General features: G+C 47.1%; 4 protein-coding genes across 30 annotated transcripts in view; 1 reads left to right on the top strand and 3 right to left on the bottom strand.

Moving 5' to 3' along the window:
* The window catches only part of nrxn3a (neurexin 3a), a 42,843-nt gene extending 37,422 nt beyond the window's left edge, over positions 1-5,421 (top strand). For 13 of the 20 annotated variants that reach the window (XM_049740415.2, XM_049740421.2, XM_049740419.2 and 10 more), the window contains one exon: positions 3,686-5,421. In XM_049740415.2, the coding sequence (XP_049596372.1) occupies positions 3,686-3,981 (296 nt within the window). In that variant the 3' untranslated portion in view covers positions 3,982-5,421. Of the gene's footprint in view, positions 1-599; positions 1,618-2,987 lie in introns of those variants that run through there. The other 7 variants (XR_011088110.1, XR_011088109.1, XR_011088108.1 and 4 more) reach the window with 3 other exon arrangements.
* A 161-nt stretch (positions 5,422-5,582) lies between these two features.
* On the bottom strand, positions 5,583-11,079 carry dio2 (iodothyronine deiodinase 2). Of its 4 annotated transcripts, XM_049740445.1 has the most exons (4): positions 8,901-11,079; positions 7,863-8,213; positions 7,695-7,784; positions 5,583-6,783 (listed from the first exon to the last, which is right to left on the bottom strand). In XM_049740445.1, the coding sequence occupies exons 1-4, from the start codon at positions 9,183-9,185 to the stop codon at positions 6,724-6,726; spliced, it is 786 nt and encodes a 261-aa protein (XP_049596402.1). In that variant the 5' UTR covers positions 9,186-11,079; the 3' UTR covers positions 5,583-6,723. The 4 variants fall into 4 exon arrangements, with proteins under 4 accessions (XP_049596402.1, XP_049596400.1, XP_049596401.1 ...); XM_049740443.1 differs by having other exon boundaries at positions 7,695-8,213; XM_049740444.1 differs by having other exon boundaries at positions 5,583-7,784.
* A 152-nt stretch (positions 11,080-11,231) lies between these two features.
* Positions 11,232-14,866, bottom strand: ldah (lipid droplet associated hydrolase). 5 transcript variants are annotated; one of them, XM_049740441.1, is made up of 7 exons: positions 14,709-14,866; positions 14,130-14,249; positions 13,869-14,003; positions 13,614-13,783; positions 13,306-13,546; positions 13,114-13,196; positions 11,232-11,379 (listed from the first exon to the last, which is right to left on the bottom strand). In XM_049740441.1, the coding sequence occupies exons 2-7, from the start codon at positions 14,242-14,244 to the stop codon at positions 11,263-11,265; spliced, it is 861 nt and encodes a 286-aa protein (XP_049596398.1). In that variant the 5' UTR covers positions 14,245-14,249; positions 14,709-14,866; the 3' UTR covers positions 11,232-11,262. The 5 variants fall into 5 exon arrangements, with proteins under 5 accessions (XP_049596398.1, XP_049596393.1, XP_049596394.1 ...); XM_049740436.2 differs by lacking the exon at positions 11,232-11,379 and adding an exon at positions 12,125-12,803 and having other exon boundaries at positions 14,709-14,865; XM_049740437.2 differs by lacking the exons at positions 11,232-11,379; positions 14,709-14,866 and adding exons at positions 12,125-12,803; positions 14,558-14,686.
* Positions 14,867-16,038: 1,172 nt separating this feature from the next.
* Positions 16,039-19,909, bottom strand: LOC125980847 (ovarian cancer G-protein coupled receptor 1). Its single transcript, XM_049740435.2, has 8 exons — positions 19,864-19,909; positions 18,844-18,939; positions 18,487-18,746; positions 17,926-18,075; positions 17,709-17,842; positions 17,291-17,513; positions 16,737-16,917; positions 16,039-16,645 (listed from the first exon to the last, which is right to left on the bottom strand). Exons 3-8 carry the CDS (start codon positions 18,571-18,573, stop codon positions 16,323-16,325), a joined length of 1,098 nt encoding a protein of 365 aa, XP_049596392.1. The 5' UTR covers positions 18,574-18,746; positions 18,844-18,939; positions 19,864-19,909; the 3' UTR covers positions 16,039-16,322.
* Positions 19,910-20,817: the final 908 nt, after the last annotated feature.

Here is a 20,817-nt window from a genome sequence, read left to right as displayed (position 1 = left end):
AAAATTTCAAATGACTTTGTTCATTCATCTTAACATTTTTCATTTGATACTTTGAACAGGTCTTTGATTTTTTTTTTATTATTATTATTAATCCAAATGACATTTTGCTTCTTATTATGGTTATTTGGCTTTGAGTGTTTCTTCTTCTTCTTTTCTTTTCTTTTCTTTTCTTTTTTTTTTTTTTTTTTTTTTTTAATTGGATTCTAATTCAACAGCATCGGGACGCTTTTTCTTTGGACATACGTATAATTTGACCATTTGGGATTTGGAACCGCTTCTACTACTAACGGCAAACGCTGTGCGCTTTTCCCTCCTAATTTTGCAATTCGTCCAAAAAGCCAAAGCAAAACAGTCGGAGAAAAAGCATCCGATTCAGTAGACGGAGCCGTTCCAGATCCTTAACGCCACGATCGTTGTTCTATTTCTCCACGTAGCCTATTGAACTTGAATACTTTGATTGTAAGCGATAACCGAGTGCATGGCTAAAAAGTTGCAGTTTAGGGTTTGTCAGAGCTGTCAGTGTTAGAGTTCTTCTGTTCTTTTCTGTCGATGGGCATGTATATGCTCATTGTTTGTATATCCCCATCCCTTCCTTACAGCCAAAAGCTCTATTGCCGCCCGACCGCCTCGTTCTGCCTTTACATGGACATGGCAACTGACTTACACTGTCACCCTCATCAGCCTCATTTCCTATGTAATATGTTCATAGGTCCCCTTCCTTCCTTCCTTCCTTCCTTCCTTCCTTCCTTCCTTCCTTCCTTCCTTCCTTCCTTCCTTCCTTCCTTCCTTCCTTCCTTCCTTCCTCCCTCCCTCCCTCCCTCCCTTCCTTCCTTCACCCCTTCTTCACCTGCTCCCTTCTCGCTAGACTTAGGTACGAGCGAAAGATCAAGTGGATTCTGCCCGAAAGGAGAATCCCTTTCATTCAATAGATTTGAGATACTATCGTCGAGTGCAATGGAAAATTGTAGATTTTGTAAAAAAGAAACCACAACGTTAATGATAAGATATTTCAACAACAACAACAACAACAACAAAAAAGAGCCAAGTGATGGTGTTTCTTTTTCTGTTTTGTGGTGTGGATGTGTGTGTTGTTGCCTCCCTGTACTGTCATGTTGAATATAGAACACACGCTCACTCCAATGGAAAAGAATACGGTATTTTTAATGCTACAACTATGATGATGATGATGATGAGATGAGATGAGATGAGATGATAATACACTTCTCTTTTGTAAATTCCTTTCTTCCTGCCAAATTCATGCGGGCGGGCAATATCTTGATGTAAGTGGACCAATTGTCTATGGCTGATTGTCTGAAATTGTCTTTCAGTCATGCAGTTTGGAACATTGGCAACATTGCTGCTCTCAATTTGCTTCTCGATCTGTTCACTTGACGGCGAGCTCTCACAATGAACAAATAGCACGTATGTTGAATTGTTTCGATTGTGGCGGAACACGGCATTTGTTTGCACTTGAAAAGTCAGTCAATCAACTGCATCACTGAGCAATTTGTGAAAAGGAACCTTTCTGGAACAGTGTTTGTTTGTTTGTTTGTTTGTGTTTGTTTGTTTGTTTGATTTATCCTTTCAAGTATAATAAAGTGTGCTGTATTTCTCTTATAGAGTTGTGTGTGCTTGTGAATGTAGTATATGTACGTTGACGTTTGCTGTCATGTGCGTTGGTTTATTTCAATATGGAGGATGCGCAGCCAGCGGTGCATACGTTTAATGTCAATGGCAGTTTGAATGTTCACTTCATTCAAACTCTGCGCTCCAATAACTCGTTCCGGATCCAATTTCGGCATTTATCAGAAGTAAAAAAGGCAAACAGATGCAGATTGATGCAGCAGCCTATTGACAACATACATACTACCTATATGGGATTTGTGGCTTGCGCAGATGTTTACGATGATCTCACTATGCCGTTGCGTTGCGATATTATCTCGGACAAGTCTATGGATTACACGCAAAGGACGATGCAAGTTCGTCTGCCATTTTTACCTCTATTCCAAACCCTTTCAGATGCTTACCAATAAACCAGGCCATTGCACCTTGCTGATGTTTTTTTTTTTTTTTGCATGTAAAATGATCATTAACTAATCAATTGAAACGGGTAGAATGTGGGAGTGACAATTTCGAATGTAATGTAATGCATATTGCGGTGATCAAAAGGTAAAAGCCTGCAATGACCCTTCCCAAAAAGAAAGAGCTTACAATAATAATAATAATAATAATAATAGCAAATTCTAGCTATGGCATTTGAAGTCATTCAGGTTAAACTGAAGTTTGACATCTCTCGCTGTCAACGGCAGGGAATGATTTCGATGATTCAGTCGGTGGGCAAATGTGATCCTTTGCTCTGTTCATGAGAAAGGGCCCACTGATTTGGACTAAAGTGTATCGTTGGAAAGGTGAGCATTCGGATCAGATTGTTCTGCCATTGACATTGTATCCACGACATTTTTGTGTTACAGAGCTGCGACAGAGCGACTGTCACATTCGGATAGTCAATCTTTTCCCGAATGACCCAGCTCCGAGAACCTGAAATATGACCATCAATGCCAGATTGTTTCTGTTTGCGTTCTCATTCACTGCCAATCAAAGAGTTGATTTACGTATTTGAAAGACAATTAGAGAACGGTCAGCTCTGTATCACAGAAATATTCCAGCCAGCCAGCCAGCCAGCCAGCAAGAGGCTTAAGAGATTTGTGGAGCCCATTATTGGCAAATGTGCTATACTGGAAGGAAGGTAACAGTAGTTGATTTGAAACAGTCCTTCTGCTTTTTGGAGAGCATTTCTTGTCTTTCTCGTCTCCATTCAAAGTACGTTTCTGTGGCTCATCTTTACACACCTCTTAAGCCTTTTGAGATTCCAACTTGTACATGGCTTCATTCTATTTTTCTTTGGCAGTCTTTCAATTGCTTTTTGGTGAAAACCTCGACTGAAATGAGCGTCACCTAACATTGTGTATGTCTGTGTCCAAACCCAGGAGCTGAGTTAGTCATCCAAGTACTTGAGGATCCAGTAGTCCATCCTTTTCCTTCCATTCCCACCCAGCCACCCAAACTCACTCAACCCACCCACCCACTCACTCAACCCACCCACCCACCCACCCACTCGCTCACTCCTCTCCATTACCGAGAGCACCAAAGAGCCCTCCGTGTCCAAGGCCACTGAGGCGGGGGCACCGTGCTTGTTGGACCGAGGCAGCCGTGATTGTGATGATGATGATGATGATGATGAGGATGATGGCTTGGCAATATGGCGGGATGGCTCAGGGGAAGAGTTCAAGTCTGAGCAGCCCTGCACCGCCGATGAAGATTTCTTTTTACACGACCTTCTCCTTTGTCCACGTGGGGCCGGCTCACTCGCCCGGCCGGGACTGTTAGACATAAGAAAGCTTGGGTGGTGCGGACCATCTCTCTATCAATCGATCTATGGCGAGCGCCATACCGCAAAGCGCCAGAGCCGCCCGCCCGCCAGGTCGGTCGGCCGGCCGGCCGGCACCGCCGCCACCACCTCTGCCTGCCTGCCTGCCTGCCTGCCTGCCACCCACCCACCCACCCACCAATCCACAATTCACCCGCCAAACGCTGGCTAAAAGCTCCGGCATTGCCCACACGGGACGAGGTTAGACGGCAGCCGGCCCGCGATTAACCTCCCCCGTGTTCCGTAATATACCCACAGCACTTCCCACAGAAGCAGGCGTCAGGCCGGGGCCTTCGGAAGTAGTCCGGGAATCAAGCAGCACCACCGGGATGGTCATCGGAATAGTGGCGGCCGCCGCCCTGTGCATCCTCATCCTTCTTTATGCCATGTATAAGTACAGGAACAGGGACGAAGGCTCCTACCAGGTGGACGAGAGCAGGAACTATATCACCAACTCGGCACAGAGCAACGGTACCGTGGTCAAGGACAAACAGCTGAGCTCCAAAGGCAGCAAGAAAAAGCAGAAGAACAAGGATAAGGAGTATTACGTGTGAGCCCGACGGCGGCGAGCGCTCTGCAAGGCTCGTGACGGAGGACGCTATGGAACGAAGGGAACTTCCGTGATCTTTGACTGTGCCGACCGAGGAGCCCGACCGGTGACGTGTACACTTACTACATCAAAAGCACACTTAACTTCTGTCAGCATACAGAGGAGGCTTATTAGCAACTTTAGAGACCTGACTTACTACTCTATATCCGTATAGAACAGCTACATCATTCTCCTAAGTGACTGCAATGTGATTGATGTGTGACCAAAAAAAAAAAAAAAAAAAAAGAGATTTTGTACCTTACAAGACGGACGCCTCGACCACGATGGGCGTGGAAGCAACTCGTACAGAGTGCTTCGCGAGAAGGGGTCGAACCAAGCCTTGTTCAAGTTCAAAAAAAGGACATTTCCAAATTTGTATGGTTTCTAAATAATAATAGTGTGGTGTCTTATTTATTTTTGCTTTGAGCAAAAGAAAAATGGAGGTCCAAACAAGAAAGCATCTCTCTCTCTCTCTCTCTTTCTCTCTCTGTCTGTCTGTCTGTCTGTCTGTTTGAAATGAACTCACGTGAGCAAATGGACAAATCCCTCCGTTCTCGTTCAAATGCTATGATTGTCTGGCACACAAAGTTGTGGGGGTGAAGAAAAAAGAAAAAAAGCAAATGATTGTAAAATGCATGTCAGTCTAACTTACACTACAACAGTCAAGTTCTCTCCCATTTGAGGCAAAAGGGCTCACCATGGGAGCAAAGTGAAGCCCTCCCTCCCTCCCTCCCTCCCGCTTTTGGACCAGCCAAAATTCGAGCTAGCCTGCTGCTATTTGTGCACAAGCGAGTGGCGTTCTGATCTTTTTGCAAAACTCTACCTGAGTTGATTGTTCTCTTTTTCTACGGAGGTGTGAGGAGAAAGACAAATGCAGTACTAAAACCTTGTTCCAAACGCAAATCAATCCAATGGTGTGAATTCTAATCTATTGTCACACTCAACCGTGTCAAAAAAAAAAGACATTTGTTTACATATTTTATTACATGCTCGCTGTTGTACTTTGTAGGTCGTAAATTGTACATATATATACCATATGACGGTGGTCATTTTTAGTACCTCTGTTGTACAGACTGAACATGAGCAGATTTCATGACAAAGTCCATCAACACTGAGAAAAAGAATGTGGAGAATACTATTGATATTTCGTAAAAATATATAGATATATATAGAGATATATATATATATACACAAATTGTATTGGTAGCCTAGAGATCAAAGCAGAGCTGTTTCTAAAGTTGCATGAATATTTACCAACTTGCAGTGTTTCAACAAAATAAGGTGCCCTTCTGTATCACGGCAAAACTGTTTTGGGTTCCAATAGTCTCGTTCATTTTCAAAGAAAATAAAGTCAGGACTATGGCCCATCGGATCACCATTTTCATCAATGGGCTGGCCAACTGAACATTTGGACTCAAGTCTTATTGTCGTCATGTTGCGGATAGCGTTTGAACCCTCGTGCTCGCTTCACAGCCAGCAGGCACACTTGAAGTGCACCTCGCTCTCTCGCTCTCTCTCTCTCTCTCTTCCTCCCAGCAGTGGATGAAATACTAAGCTGAATGCATATGTCTTTATTTTCCACTTTATTGCATCCATGAAGAAAATCGACCGAACGTGATTTCAGGTTAGACATAAAGGAAGAGATGCAGTGCTTGGAAAGTTGATGAGGTGTGCTTCGCTATCCAACCGGAGACTGAGTTACACACTCTTTCATCGCAGGTTTTCATCAATACACCTTTATCATCAACAACAGGAGAAGGAAGCCAGCATCTGATTCACGTAAGCACAAGGATAGAAATAACACACCTCGACATAGACAACAAATTGCAAACCTCTTTAGCGATCAAGCGTGTTGACTGACAGACAGACAGACAGACAGACAGAAATGTTGTTTGAAGACAATGAAGCTTCTCGGTAAGGCGACAAACGTGGAATGGATACGGAATTCGTTTCTGCAAAGAAACTAAGAGTTGTTGAACCTCGTCTTGTTGCCGGCCGGCCGGCCGGCCAGCCGGCCAGCCGGCCAGCCAGCCAGCCAGCCAGCTGTGCATCTTTGTTTTTCATGAGCGTCGTGGAATTTTTACGTCGGCTTCCACTTACTTTTAATGACTCTTTCACATTTGCTTATACACCACATAAACATTAAACGAGACATCAAGGCGTCAAGCGCTGCGTTGTACGTACTGAAAGGGCCGGCCAGCCAGCCGGCCGGCAGGCCAGCCAGCCAGCCAGCCGGCAGGCCAGCCAGACAGCCATCAGGCCGGCCGGCCGGCAGGCCAGCCAACCGGCCGGCTAGCCAGCCGGCCAGCCAGACTATTAAACGCAACTCCCACATTTCCATCAACATGCTTCTTCTTTCAAGGCATTCACGTGTGGTGCCAGGATACAAGTGTGCAATGCGGTCCCCGATGAATCACTATTTATATATACGGAAGTAGCTGACTCTGCAATGGTTGAAGGCAGCATTATTGCATGACACTTTCATATAGACCGCTGTCTGTGTTTTGGAATGAAATGACACCACTTACAGTATGCGTTTACATGTCACATTCATCATCATTTAAATGGCAAATTTGAGTGCACCTGGCTTTTAAATAGGAATGAGAGGTGGTCAAACTCATGCCGCAACATGACTTGACACTGGATGAAGAAGAATGTTCAAAGGCTTCATTGTCACAGCTCGCTCGTCTGATGTCTCAATTAGAACCTAGGTTGGTGGTGGTGTTGTTGTTGTTGTTAGCCTTAAGCACAAGCTATTGAGGATCAACTGCACAGGAGGAAGAAACAACAAGAACAAACATGATTCTCATTAAAAAAGCCAGTCATGAATAGAGTTAAGTTGGAGCCGTGTCAAGAATTGCACGCAAGCGTAACGCTATAGAGGAGGGCTGGCCAATTCCAGTCCTCGAGGGCCCGCCCGTGTCCTGCATGCTTTATAGGTAGGTCTCCCTGCTGCAACACCTGATTCAAATGATCCTGATTGTTATCCAGCTTCTGCAGACCTTGCTAATTACGTATCGGACCATTTGAATCAGGTGGGTTGCAACAGGGTGACATGGAAAACACGCAGGCCACCCTCGAGGACCGCAATTGCCCACCCTTGCTATAGAGACTCAACTCACAAATGGTACATTTAGGACAATCAGAAGACCAAAACATATTGTCTCTTTTGGAGGACATACATAACAATCCCCTTTTTAGTTATCAAAAGAAAACCTCTCATGTTGTTCATTCCACCACTGCATGAGCCACCTCAAACAATTTTGACCAAGAATGCATATGAATGGGCCCTTTGCTAAGTATGCATGCAATTCTTAGCAGAAAGCATTTAAGAGCCCTTCTTAAGCAACTGTACAAAAATAGCAAGTCAAGTCAAGTCTCCCTCAATTACAGTATCTCTCCAATTTCACAATTGGCCCAAAGTTGTAGCAAGACACAACCAACGGCTTTAGTACTAGGCACAAATAAAAAGCCAGGTTATTTTTGAGGTCAAAAAAAGTCAGGCTACTCTCTCGCTCGCTCTCCCGCTCTCCCGCTCTCCCTCTCTCTCTCTCTCTCGCTCTCTCTCTCTCTCTCTCTCCCTCCCTCCTCCTACCGTTTGCCATAGCTTTGCTCCAGCCACTGGCGCACATGGTTGAGATTGTAAAAAAAAGGCCCCTTGCCGCCCAGATAGCGTACCTTTCTGCGTTGTACTATACACACGCGTTCGTTGGACACGCCGTAAGCCACATTAGCATTGTTGTCCATACAGTCAGCTACCAGCTGACACTGTGGGGGCAGAGAAAAGTGATCAATCAGCTGGCGTGCCGCTCCCAGCCTCTCTTCTAAACTTTGATGCTTGCGTACGTCGAAAGAGCGAGGGCCCATAGGCGGGGCCGCCCAGCCGTCAGATGGATGAGCCTCGTCGATGTACACCAGCACAAAGTCAGCCACGTGGCTGAAGTCTTCCACCAAGCGCGCAAAGGTGGGCAGGTGGCTGACGAAGGGGGGTCAAGTGGCTGAGCCAAAGTTGACCACCAGAGGGCGACCTGACGATTCCAAATCCAGGAGGTGGCATTCGACCGGCTTGCCCAGCCTCCCGCCGCCGCCGCCGCCGCCGCCGCCTCGCTCGTTAGGCTCGATCATCTTGCGCCGATGACAACTGGCCGTCGTCACCTTGACCACTTTGGAGTTTGGTGCCTCGCAGCCCACTTTGACCTAAGCAAAAGGATTGACCGTCTTTACCGCCAAGATGATGTCGGCCTTTACTTGCAGCGCTGGTACACCAAGTGCGGCGTTTGGACCGCTCTTCAGCTCTTGGACAGGATTTCGGTCATTTTAGATCAAGGTTAACAGTCCATGGTTAGCTTAACTCAGGGAGTGTGGCTTTGGGCAAATATTTACATTTGGAACATCATGACACTGTTTACTTGAAATTGTGTCACCAAAACTGGAATCTCTACCTCATAAAATGGTGCTGCAAGCCATAAAAGTACACATTTAACGTGCAATGTGCTATATGCACTATATGCAAAGTGCATTTTCATGCCACAGTTGTTCTGGTTTAGCCTAAGGTGTTATTTCGAGTTCGGCAGTCAAATTACAGAACGGCAATGAAATATGATTACAGCAGCATGTCGTATAAAAGTGTTCCCATTGCATGCAATAGTCAGGATGTGAGAGAGAGGGGGAGAGAGAGAGAGAGAGAGACAGAGAGAGACAGAGAGAGAGATGACAAAAGGAACAAAAATGGGCCTAAAGGTTCATCACATCCACCTTTTGACATTATTTAGGCCTATATTCAATGTTCAAGAGTTTAGCAGCAAAAGATAAAAAAAAGATTCCGTAAATTGCAGGCAAATGGCCAAGTTCAGATACTGAACGCTGCATTGTACATATCGTCACCTTTTTGTAAGCGTCCAGCAAGAAACTCTTCCAGATGGAGCGGATTCCAGCCCTTGTCAACATGCGACGCCACTTTCCCGAGCCGGCGGCGGCGGCGGCGGACCTGGAGCAACGCAAGAGCGAAACAATGCGCTTGACGAGCACCGTTGAGTCGTAGAGCGCCAGGAAAAGGCAGTTGGAAAAGAAAGCGGGTAATATTTGCAGGGTCACCAGCAGGTCTTCGCTGGCCATCCCCATTTTCTGCACGCGATCGCTCACAGCTGCTGCGTACAAGTTGCCCGTCATTGCATTGCGCGCCTCGCTTCGCCTCCCCTCGCCTCTGTTGTGAACTTGTCACTGCCCACATGCCTGCAGCACGGCCCCGTCCGTGCGTGCGTGCGTGCGTGCAAACTGCTTCCAACTTCACCGTGCGTGCGTGCGTGCGTGCGTGCGTGCAAACTGCTTCCAACTTCACCGGCCGCGTGATGGGGGAGGCGGTTACAAGATAGCTGAAGTCACCGTGCATATGGGGAAGGGGAGTGCAACGACCTAACTTTCTGACACACAACGGGTGCCCCCGCACCCCGCCGGCCGACAGTAGATTTTTGTAGCTTTAAATATTCCTACCTTATGACGTCACTGGTCTATTCAACAGAAGATGCCTTCACCGACCGACCGCATGTTGTCTGTCCTTGCCCCTCTATCACAAATAATTAGCAGCCCTTCATTTACAGAGTTGGGAACTCACTATTTGTTCAAAAAGGTCAAGAAGTTCTTCACTGAATTACTGACTCAAAGTCAGTCGTTAGCAGGGAAAGTGTTACAGTTAGACATATGCAGGTGTTTGCCTTGAACCTCAATGAAATGGAAATAATGTTGACATTGCCACCTTCAAAATGGTAACTTTTCATCGGCTTGCTCCTCACTTTCTGTCTCGTTTTTGTTTGGTTTTAAACGCGCGCGCGCGCGCGCACACACGCACAGGCCGTCCATGCGGGAATCGAAGTCACGGTGCCTGCAGTGTAGAGGGCGAGTTTACCCCCCACGCACGCACGCGCGCACACACACACGCACACACCTTCAGCGACCCCATTTCTGCCTCCACTGTGCGTCGGTCGACACGCGTGTAAAAACACTGGCTCTGATTGGCTATCATATCTCTGCCTTAGCCAATCGCTCAATGCCTTGTCACGGTAACCCGGAAGCTTCTCACTAGCCTCAGGCGGTTCGCCCGGCTTGCACCAGAAGGGGGCGCTAAATTGCCAATTCCACACAGTAATATGACAAATAATACGACACACACACACACACACACTGTACAGTATAAAGTTAAGCAGATGCATGTTTTAGAGATGTAATTGAAAGAACCTATCAATGCTCTGCAGCTATACTCAGTTTGGAGCATGTGCAGTCAACCAGATGTTTTGATGACAAAATGTCCTTGGGTTTAAAAGGATTGCAGTCACCTCTGCTGAGGAGGTATTTGTTCAGCCTCTTCTTAAACAAGTGAATACCTGTTTGTTTTCACCCCTACTCAGGAGCTATATGTTCAGCCTCTTCTTAAACAAGTGAATACCTCTATTTGTTTTCATGGTTCCAACAACCTCAGGCTGTTCGGTCATTGAATTGGGTGGAGAAAGAGCGCTTGACTTGGAGATCTCCACATTCACCAGATTTTCTGTGAAACTTGATTCATTTTAAATCTCATCTTTGAAATGAATGTTTATATATTTGACGTCCATTGGCGTGGTAGAGAGAGAGAGAGAGTGGAGGGTTGGTTCTCTGAAGAGCCATACTGCAGACATGGCATCCATCCATCCATCCATCCATCCAGCCACGGCTCCCAAATAGTGGGTAAAAGCTGGGCAGTTGGCAAGGTGTCGAGCGAGCGCCATGGCTAACAAACGCACCCTGTGCCAGCGTGGGAAGTAGACCACTTTGTTGGATTGTGTCACACTTCCGATGCACAGTGTCAAACAAGTTTATCTTTGGCACATCAACTAAAAAGAGAGACAATAGTGCGTGACACGCCATTTTCCAGCCAGGAGACCACCGGGGTGAGATTCGTGTATATATACGTAGCTCTCCACTCACTCAACCACCCACCCACCGACCGACCAACCAGCCAGCCAGCCAGCCAGCCAGCCACGGGTGCTTCCTCAGAAACAAATGGCCCTTTCTTTTCATGATCAATGTACTTTGCTCCTCTATAAAAGAAGGCTCTTATAGATGGATGTTCATGAAGAACATGAATGGTGTGCATTTGCCATTAAAAAGTACAAGACAGCATTTCATACAACATGAGCAGGACATCACAAGTTGTGTAAAGACGGTGGTGGGCAGGAGTGAAAATGGCTTTGCATTTCTTTGTATTTGAACTGCCTCATCCCACCACCAGTTGTATCACGTGCGCACCCACTCCACTCCACTCCACTCCACTGCTTCTCCTCCAAGTCTTTTTCACAAGTGTCTGCAACCTATTCGTAGTGATTTTTTTCGTCTGTGGCACACATAAGTGTAATATGAGAGGTGAAAAATAACAGAACATTTGCAGCATCCCAAAGTTTCGCATTGACAAGTGGAGAGAGAATTTTGTCATCACTGTCAATTCCATAGTACGACGGCAGTGGGCCTTTGACGGGGCCACCTATGTAATGCACCTCTTAAGTGTTTTGTTCCTGAGAGCAGCCACCATTGGGCGTTCAATGACCTGCCCTTTTGCCCTGGATGAAAACAAGTGGCCACTTTGCTGCGCCACTTTTTTCTCCTCCATCCAGGCATAGCCTACGCTCTCGCTCGCTCTCTTATCTATTCAAAGCAAAGTGTCTTTATTGGTGAGACACTGTATGATTCTGCCCCAGGCCCCCTGCCTGCCTGCCTGCCTGCCTGCCCGGCTGCCTGGCTGGCTGGCTGGCTGGCTGCCTGCCTGCCTGGCTGGCTGGCTGGCTGGCTGGCTGGCTGGCTGGCTGGCTGGCTGCCTGCCTGCCTTCCCTCCCTCCCTCCCTCCCGGCTCTAGTTAAGCAAGTAACACACAGGAATGTTTGTGCAATCCCTCATAAGGCTTGGTGAAAATGTTAATGACAAATCATCTGAATTAGGGTTTTAAACCAAGAACCATACATTTGAATGTGGATCATTTCAAAAGCATATTACTCTCTTTCGAGCCAATGGAAGAGCATTTGATTTCTCGGTGCTGTGTTGGGCCCTGCAGGGGTCATTCATTAATGAAACACACGAGTCGGACATCTTTGAGGAGAGTTGAAATCGATACACAAGCACATCAATTGTTGCGCTTCCATGGTCAATGACACCACAGGCAACCTCGAAAGGACATGTTGACCAAATGTAAAGTCAGTATCAAATATGCCTCATTCATTTCCATAACAAACAGATGCGTCCTGCTGAGTGGATTTCCTTTCTGCCGTGTAGGCAGACAGTGTTGCCTGTCCTGTATTTTATTTGCTTTTTGTCTGTCCTTTCAGACAGGTCAATAGTCCTCTTCACCTCTCTGCCAGTGATGGACGGACGGACGGACGGACGGGGCCACACACTGCACTTGCCAAACCATTCATTTCAAAACTACTATTGACCAAATAGTGTCGTACCATACATTAGCTGTAAACCAATCTAGCAGCGCTACAGACAGCCAACAAAAGCACAAAAGTGTGCGTCTGTCATGGAAAACGCACATGAGGCAACCAAAGCATCAACATCATCCAAGACAGATATAAGACTTCAAATCTTCAAATGGCTCTGGATCCATTCTGCCACCATTTTTGCCACTTCTCTCCCAGCGTCCAGTACAAAAGCATGACGGAATCCATTTTCACAAAGTCGGAAATCTCCGGCCGGGAAGTCCTCCTTGATCTCGTGATAATATTGCACAGGGCACCAACGGTCCGTCGCTCCATAATAGAAGATGAGCTGAATCAGATCAACACACATGTTGTTAAATAGGACAATAGCAGCAACGGCCTTGATTCCTAAGGTCTGCCAGCTTCTGAAGAGGCGGTCCAAAAGAGCACCTGGACGTTGGACACGTGCTCCACATTTCACGGGCCAGGCACGTCGCAAAACTGCCATTGAGTTTTCTTCGAACATGTAATCTAGCCTTTTGATGAAAAAAAACCTTCATCCGAATATGTGTCATGTCCTTTTTTTGGACTGTGCAAGCTTTCAAATGAAAGTTGCTTGATTATATCCAAATGGCTCTTACTTTGCACACATCTCTTACCTTTTCGAGGTTTTTCCCAACGGTCACGTTATCTCTCTCCACAACTTTCCTCATTTCCTGCCCGGCCATGTACACGGCATTCGCTGTCGAGAGGACAAATGGATAAATAATCAGGATGTCAAGATGAATGATTGTGACAGTTTGCCAGCGGAACAGAGGCTCTCTCGGTGACTTCGATTGTGTAAGAATAACCTGCAGAGTCACCGCTGAGGAGGCCGACAGTGGGTCGGACAACGGAGCGGTCCAGAGAGCCAATGCCAGACAAAACCACTTTGACCAGAGCGCCTTTCAGTCTCTCGGGCAGTAGAGAGAGCAGGAAAATGGACAGGTAGGCCAGGTAGCGCAGGTGACACAGCACTGGGGTCATGCTCTTCCCCTGGGGAGTCTGGGCCATGCGTTCAATCGTCGGAAACAGCATGACGGCCTTGACGACCTGGGAAAAGAAAACATAGGCATCCTGAAATCACTCCATATTCGTAGCCATTTCGCCAATGACAAACCTCGAGACTGGGATCTCTCCTCATTAGTTCCAAAATGATGTAGCAGCCAATGGAATGTCCCACCAGGATGAGCTTTGTTTTCTTTGGGACGTGCTTCCTCAAGAAGGCCAGCTTGTGTTCTATCTGACCATTCAGACCGAATGGGTCCAGATCAGCCGCTGAGTAGGCATCTGTTGAAATGGAAACTCGGTAGCTCACAAAAGTGATGACGCTCGTTTCACCACTTTCAAGGAAAAACAGTCAATAGGATTTGACCTTCTAGCATGTCCATGGATGCCGGTGGAATACAGTGTCCAGCGTGGCTTACAGCCCACACTGGGTGTTGGCTGCCAAACAGAGCATAAAGCGTTTCGATGAAGCTTCTGTAAAAGCCCACTACACCAGGGTTACCTATAGATAAAAGAGATGGAAAAAAGAAGGCAAATACGTACTTACGCAGCTGCAACGTACAGTATTGCATGCAAGCAAGTCTACTTGAAATGAGCAAACGCAATGATGACGGTGATGCCGACTCACCAGGAATAACTAAAACAAGCACTTTGTGGCCAGTGTGCAAGTCAGGAGGACCACACCGGAGAACCTCTGTGATGGCTCCATAGCAATAGATGAAATCGGTTTGTGCTGCATCCATCTCGTCTAGGAAAAAGAGACATTGGAATGATCGCCAAAAGTCAACCACGTAAACAAAGGCGCACGCACATCTTTTCTAAATCAAGCGTTTCATGGCGTCCTTCTCCTCCATAATGACAGCATAAGAAATGCACGAGCTGATGAAATGCTGAGCCACTTTTACAACAACAATGAACAAAAAAAAAATGAAAAAAATCATTAGCCTACGTTGTCATATTGAAATCGGGATAAAAACGAGTACGAGACGTTCACTCATTATCCGTACTGAATTGGAATATTAGGCTATGTTTAAAATCAGACAGACACACACGTACATAGACCTCAATCATCGAATTTTAAACAAGCTGGAGCGTGTTGATCTGTTAGTTATTCGATTCATGTTTAAGTTAGTTGCTATCTATGAGGTGCTATGGAATGTCAATTTCAACTCCAACTAAAATAAAGAAGCCGATTCCGTTCTCTTACCCGTGCGATAGCCATTGGTGATTTCCGCCTTCAAATTTTCCTGGACTGTGATTGGTGATTCTACTTCCGTTTACGGATATTCAGGACGCGTTCGGAAACTCCTGCGTTTGAATCCTCAGAAGGCCGCTTTTTTCGGCCGCTTTACAGGCGACGTGACGTCATTTTCGGAGCCGGTCGACGTTGCGTCACGTGAACATGGGGCGCCGTCGTGTGGCTCAACGCGCCAACTACATCGAGACGAGGGTAGGAACGCGTAGAAGAAGAGCGAGGCAAAATGGAGAGTGCAAAGGTCACATTTTCACGATGATTTAACTTTGTTGTTGTAATTTATTTATTTACATTTTGTTTATTCTTATTTAAAATGTCCCATGCCGTCAATGATATAAGTGAAGAACATACGCATCAAATAGGTTTAATTGTCAAAACGGAAACGACATTCAATATAGTGCTACTGATCCTTCCCCTCTCCGCTCGTCTTCATGTCAACTTTGACCCCGTCACGGCCCAAATGGAACGTGACTTCCTGCTAAACGAAAGCAATGTCTTCCAACATGATTACACTGCGCGCGCGCGCGCGCACGCGTGCAGACTCCCACACACACTCGGATGCTGACAGACAAACTGTCCGTACGGACTGACTGACTGACTGACTGACTGACTGTCACACACATTGGGCGTCATCACTCTTCAGCTTCTTCAGCAGTCTATTTACAAACACGCACATTGGCGAATGTCCACAGGAAGGATTCAGTTACACAAACAAATACACTGACAAGCAAAGAGGACTTTAATTTCCCAAATTCACCTGCCCACTGTTTAATGATTTTTTTTTCTACAATAATAAATAATCTCATACTTTCAGCCAACCACAACACTGCATCCTGTCTTCAAATTGAACTGTGCTCAAGTCTGCGAGTAATAAGTTATTATCTCTATATATATTATATCAATTATTAGAGTGAGACTGCCGAAATGTGCGAATTACATACGTATATGTCTAAGTATAAATGAAAACAGGAATCAGAAGCTTAAGAAGAAGACGAGTAATCGGGATGGGATGTCAAACTCACGTGAAACGATGTTTCAAAATATGATACATGTATTTTCGGAAGAGCTTTTTAAACGACGAGAAAAATCTTCAATCTTAACTTTGCAACTTTGTAAAGTTGAGATCAGTTCAGAACCAGTGTTGTATTCTAATGGAGGAAGTGCAAACACAGTCTGTTATTGATCAAGTCGCGTGTTTTGAGGTCCGTTCAATTGGTGGAGGGAGGGAGGGAGGGAGGGAGGGAGGGAGGGAGGGAGGGAGGGAGGGAGGGAGGGAGGGAGGGAGGGAGGGAGGGAGGGAGGTGGAGGTCGGTCGCTCGGTCGGTCGCTCGGTCGGTCGCTCGGTCGGTCGCTCGGTCGGTCGCTCGGTCGCTCGCTCGCTCGCTCAGGAGCGATTCAGACAGCAACGATAACAAAAAGAATGTAACACAGCAGCATCAGCAGTGGTCAGCGGCACGCTGCGATGCTACTCTGTCCCGACCGAGGTCGGCACCTTCCTTGTTCTTTGGATCCATTTAGCCCAGTCACATCATTTCTGTCTTGTGGTTCTCCTCCAAAGTAGGGTTGCTATTTTGTAAGCTTAACGGTATGATCATTTTTTTTATCATCCGCTGTGATTAAAATGGTCTTTGTGCAGTTCTTGCCGATGCGATGGAGCGTGACCACGGGACCCTGGGTGTTGTTCTCCTCATGGTGGGAGTCTGTGGCAGAGATGGTGGCTTTGGCACTGCAGTTGCCAAGGCAGCAACACACGACTCTTGTCGCCGGTCGAAAAATAACCCGGGAAAGACCTCGGCGGGCGCTTTCGCTGACAAAACAGTAGAGAGCGGGATCAGCCACACAATTGAAAGAGGTCAACAACAGCGCGAGGTGGTAATAGTTGAAAATCCCTTTGAAGATAAGAACACAGGAGAGAGATGACGTGACACGGCCGTCGGACCAAGTCAAAAGATCACTCCGTCGAAACCCACCCAGGCCTACCTGTGATAAAATTGCAGTCTCGCTCCAGCACGGTGCGTACCAACAGAAAGACGTGGTAAGGCGAGAAACATATGAGGAAGATGAGGACCGTACTGCTGACTAACTGTCGGATTCTGGTCTTCTGATCCGGCTGGGTGCCCGCGCTCTGGCCCACGGCACGAAGCACGCACAGGTAGCTGATCTGAAATACAAACATTTAGCAGTCACTTCAAATGAAGACTCCAAACGCTTTTACGCTTCAAACTAAATGATCAAAGGAGTGAGGCATCCATTTTCACTGGTCGGCAGCAGCAGCCAATCGCGGGCGTGCGGGCGGGCGGGCGTGCGGGCGGGCGGGCGGACGGGCGGGCGGCCAGTCAGGCAGACAGGCAGGCAGGCAGGCAGCCAGGCAGGCAGCCATGCAGGCAGGAAGACAAACAAACAAACAGACAGGCAGGTAGGCAGACAGACAGACAGACAGACAGACAGGCAGACAGATCCGTTGAAGGCAGTGACATGGAATTGGGAGCTCAGATCAAAGTCAGGGGCAGCCAGTCTAAAAAGAGTCTTCCTACCAGCAGGATGGCCAGCGGGAACATGAAACCAATGGTGAAGCGGTAGTAGTTGACTGGATACTCCCAAGGTTGCATTGGGTAGTGCTCAAAGCACACCGATTGGTTGTTGGGATTTCTGCTCAGCTCTTTATGGCGGAAGAAAACCACGCCGACCGCAATCTCCTTCAACCAGATGACGGCGCTAAAAAGGCAGGCTGCGCTTATGGAGCGGAGGGAGGTGAACCTGCACAACAATGACATTCAAGCCAGCTCTGCAGCAGCAGCAGCAGCAGCAGCAGCAGCAGCAGCAGCACAATCCTATCTAGTGATAGGATCCTCATCAAAGAGTCTCTTGGCGGCAAACGGTCATGCCACAACCGATTCTTTTTCTGATTCGCTAGAACGTGGAGGAACTCGTACATACTATCTTAAAGCTGACCTCAAAGGGTGAACGACAGCCAGGTAGCGGTCCAGACTTATACAACACAGGAAGCCAATGCTGATGTAGATGTTCTCGTAAAGAAGAAAGCCACACAACTGGCACAACCATTCCCTGTGACGCCAGTCGTCATCCTGCAAGCAAAAGCCGCCAAAGGCGTACAAAAGCGCAAGTAGGACGGAGGAGATATGTGACTGAATGGTTGCTTTTAGCTCACCTGGAAAAAGTACTGGAGCCAGAGTGGTAACGATGCCAGGTATAATAGATCAGACACGGTGAGGTTGATCAAATAAACCCCTAGCTCATTCTTTTGCTTGAGCTGCAGTACTGCATGGTACAGAGAGTACAGGTTGCAGGGAACGCCCACCTAAAATAAGGAAGACAGGTGTGACAGCGACGATTAGCAAAATGAACAGATATCAGCAAAATCTTGTGCCGGCCGGCCAGCCAGCCGGCCGGCCACACGGGCAGCCGGCCGGCCGGCCGGCCAGCCGGCTAGCTAACCAGCCGGCCAGCCAGCCAGCCAGCCAGCCAGCCAGCCAGCCGGCCGGCCGGCCAGCCGGCCAGCCAGCCAGCCAGCCAGCCAGCCAGCCAGCCAGCCAGCCAGCCGGCCAGCCAGCCAGCCAGCCAGCCAGCTTTTTTTTCTTGCTTCAACAATGCTGCACTGGTCATGTCATGGAACACCAATAGCCGTTCTGAAATCATTCTGTCCAAATAACAGTATATTTTTGGAAATATGCGAGAACTCCGTAAATATTTACAATAGGTGCACACTTACCAGTAGTACAAAGATATACACAAAGCAGAAGAGGTACTGGTGGATTTCATGGCTGACGGTGCAGTTCATAATGGCCTCCTCAAGCATAATGAACCAGCACAGCACAGCACAGCACAGCACAGGCTTCTCTTTCTGGATCTACTTCTCCACACACAAATAAACACTCGGACACGCCAACTCAACTCATAGAAGGCCTAAAGCCCTCCTCATTGCCTTTGCTTCTTGGACAAGCTTGCTAAAGTTCCTTGCTGTCCGTCGCCCTAGAGGAAAGAAAGGAAACGTGCTGGAATACCGGCGGGGGGGGGGCGAGGAAACCTGTGGCGGCCGCAAATGAGGGTGCGATCGGGACTTCCCTACCTGCACGGATACAAGACCAGATACAGCAAAGCAGCTCCGACAGAGCCTCGTCCATATTTCACAGTCGGCAAGGCTCCAGACTGCCTCCAAATGCTCCTAAAATATGAGACAGCCCACGTTCATTTTTCATCCACGCCACTGCACGGGACTTTATTCATTTGATTGATTTTTTTGCTGTTGCTGACACACTTCTACTCCACCCTTTGGAGCAACAGACTATTATCACCAAAGTTTGCCGGCGTAAACGGGATGTTGCGACGTAGCAAGGAAAAACAAAAGACAAAAAAAAAAGACGTGATCGGCATTGGTCGGGAGTTGAGTCATTGTAATCACACGCCTTTGACTTCTTTTCTTGATGTCTTTGGAGCAATGACATGGCCTTCTTGAGGATGTTCACGTCAACAAAGAAAGACTGCACTCTAGCAAAGTGGTGCTCAAAGAGTTGCTCTAAAGTCATTACAAAGAATGATCCAAGGAAGGAAGGGCAAGTCTAAAGAAATGACACGACCATCACTTTTTGTTCATGTTGGAGATGAGTTGTATGCTGTGAGCCACCGTGCATTTCTCAATCTGCAGTATCTCATTTGCTATTGAATCTGCCTGGAACAGGCAATAACATTACAAATCATTCCATTTGAGGTCTTTGGTGTGTCCTTTACATTGAGCGAGGTATTTCATTCACTTATTGGAAAGGAAAGCACATTTTGTCCAAATATACATTTAGTTGAGCAGGACTTCAGGATTGTAAAACACAGTTTGGCTGGCTGGCTAGAGCATTTTGCCTGGAAGGCAATTTATGGGCTATAATGCAATCCAAAGTGAGCAAGCCAGCCAGCCAGCCCCTTTTGCGTTTCCCTCTTTCTTAATGGTGTCGCCCGTTGTTTGTTCTGTAAATTGACCACTAATGGCCCCTTAACTATGAAACACCAATAGAAGTCATTTATAGAAGCAGAAGTGTACCCATGCATGATTGATCGTATACTTTTCAGGCTAAGAGGAGAAAAGGCCAATATTACTCACCGATGCTGCGTCGAAATGGTCTTGAGCTCGCTCTCCTTGTCTGCGCTCTTCTGTTTGACTGCGTCGTGATCGCGCGCGCGCGCTTGCGCGCACGCCCGCGCTCCTTCCGACGCGCGATCGCGCCTCCACTTTTAGAATGAATGTTAATTTTGTGCGCGTGCGTGTCAACCACCAAGGGCGGGCGGGGAGGCAACTTAAATGGTTGCTGGGGCAAATAGCAAACCAACATTGCGTGCAACCATTTAATCAATACGCTCAAAATGATATTCATGTAGTGTTTGTCATGCATGTCATTCCAAATCTGCCCAAAATATACTACATTGTAGTACAGGGCAGTATAAGCGCAACTGAGACATCTGCATCTCGCCTTGGATGTTGAGCTTCAAACTACACAGAGGAAAAACATGCTTTGGGGGGGAAAAAAAAAAGGATCTCCCCTGCCCCTCCCCGCCCCAATAAATTGAGGGGCCTCTCAGAGGGTGAGCTATTTTGTTTTCAGCTTTGTTCAATCAATATTCTCCAGCAGTAGTTTCTCCTGCATGCAACCAGGCTGCCCACTAAAGACAAATCCTGTATCGGAATTAGAGCTTCAACGTTAAGACAGTCAATAAAGACATTTAAAGGAGCAGAAAATCTACTTAGAGCTGATTTTCCTGAAGAAAGCGCTTCAGAAAATGGATGGATGGATGAGTCACATATGAACATTCCTGTGTCCGCACTGAAACTATTGGAGTCTGTTTTTGAGTCATTGCTAGCCATATTGCACCATTTATCAGAAGGTGAGATGATAGGGGGAGAGAGGTTTTCATTTTGGAAATGAAAATGAGCCATCTGCACTCTGACCTCCCCCCCCCCCCCCTTCAGCCCATCAAATCAATCAATCAATTGCTAAATGAGTACAATACAAGCCTTCCCATCCAGCTCGAGTGATCTTGCACATACATATCTTCCGCT

This window comes from Syngnathus scovelli, chromosome 14 (genome assembly GCF_024217435.2).
Source record: "Syngnathus scovelli strain Florida chromosome 14, RoL_Ssco_1.2, whole genome shotgun sequence".
NCBI lineage: Eukaryota > Metazoa > Chordata > Actinopteri > Syngnathiformes > Syngnathidae > Syngnathus > Syngnathus scovelli.
This window is presented reverse-complemented; position numbering and strand designations above follow the sequence as displayed.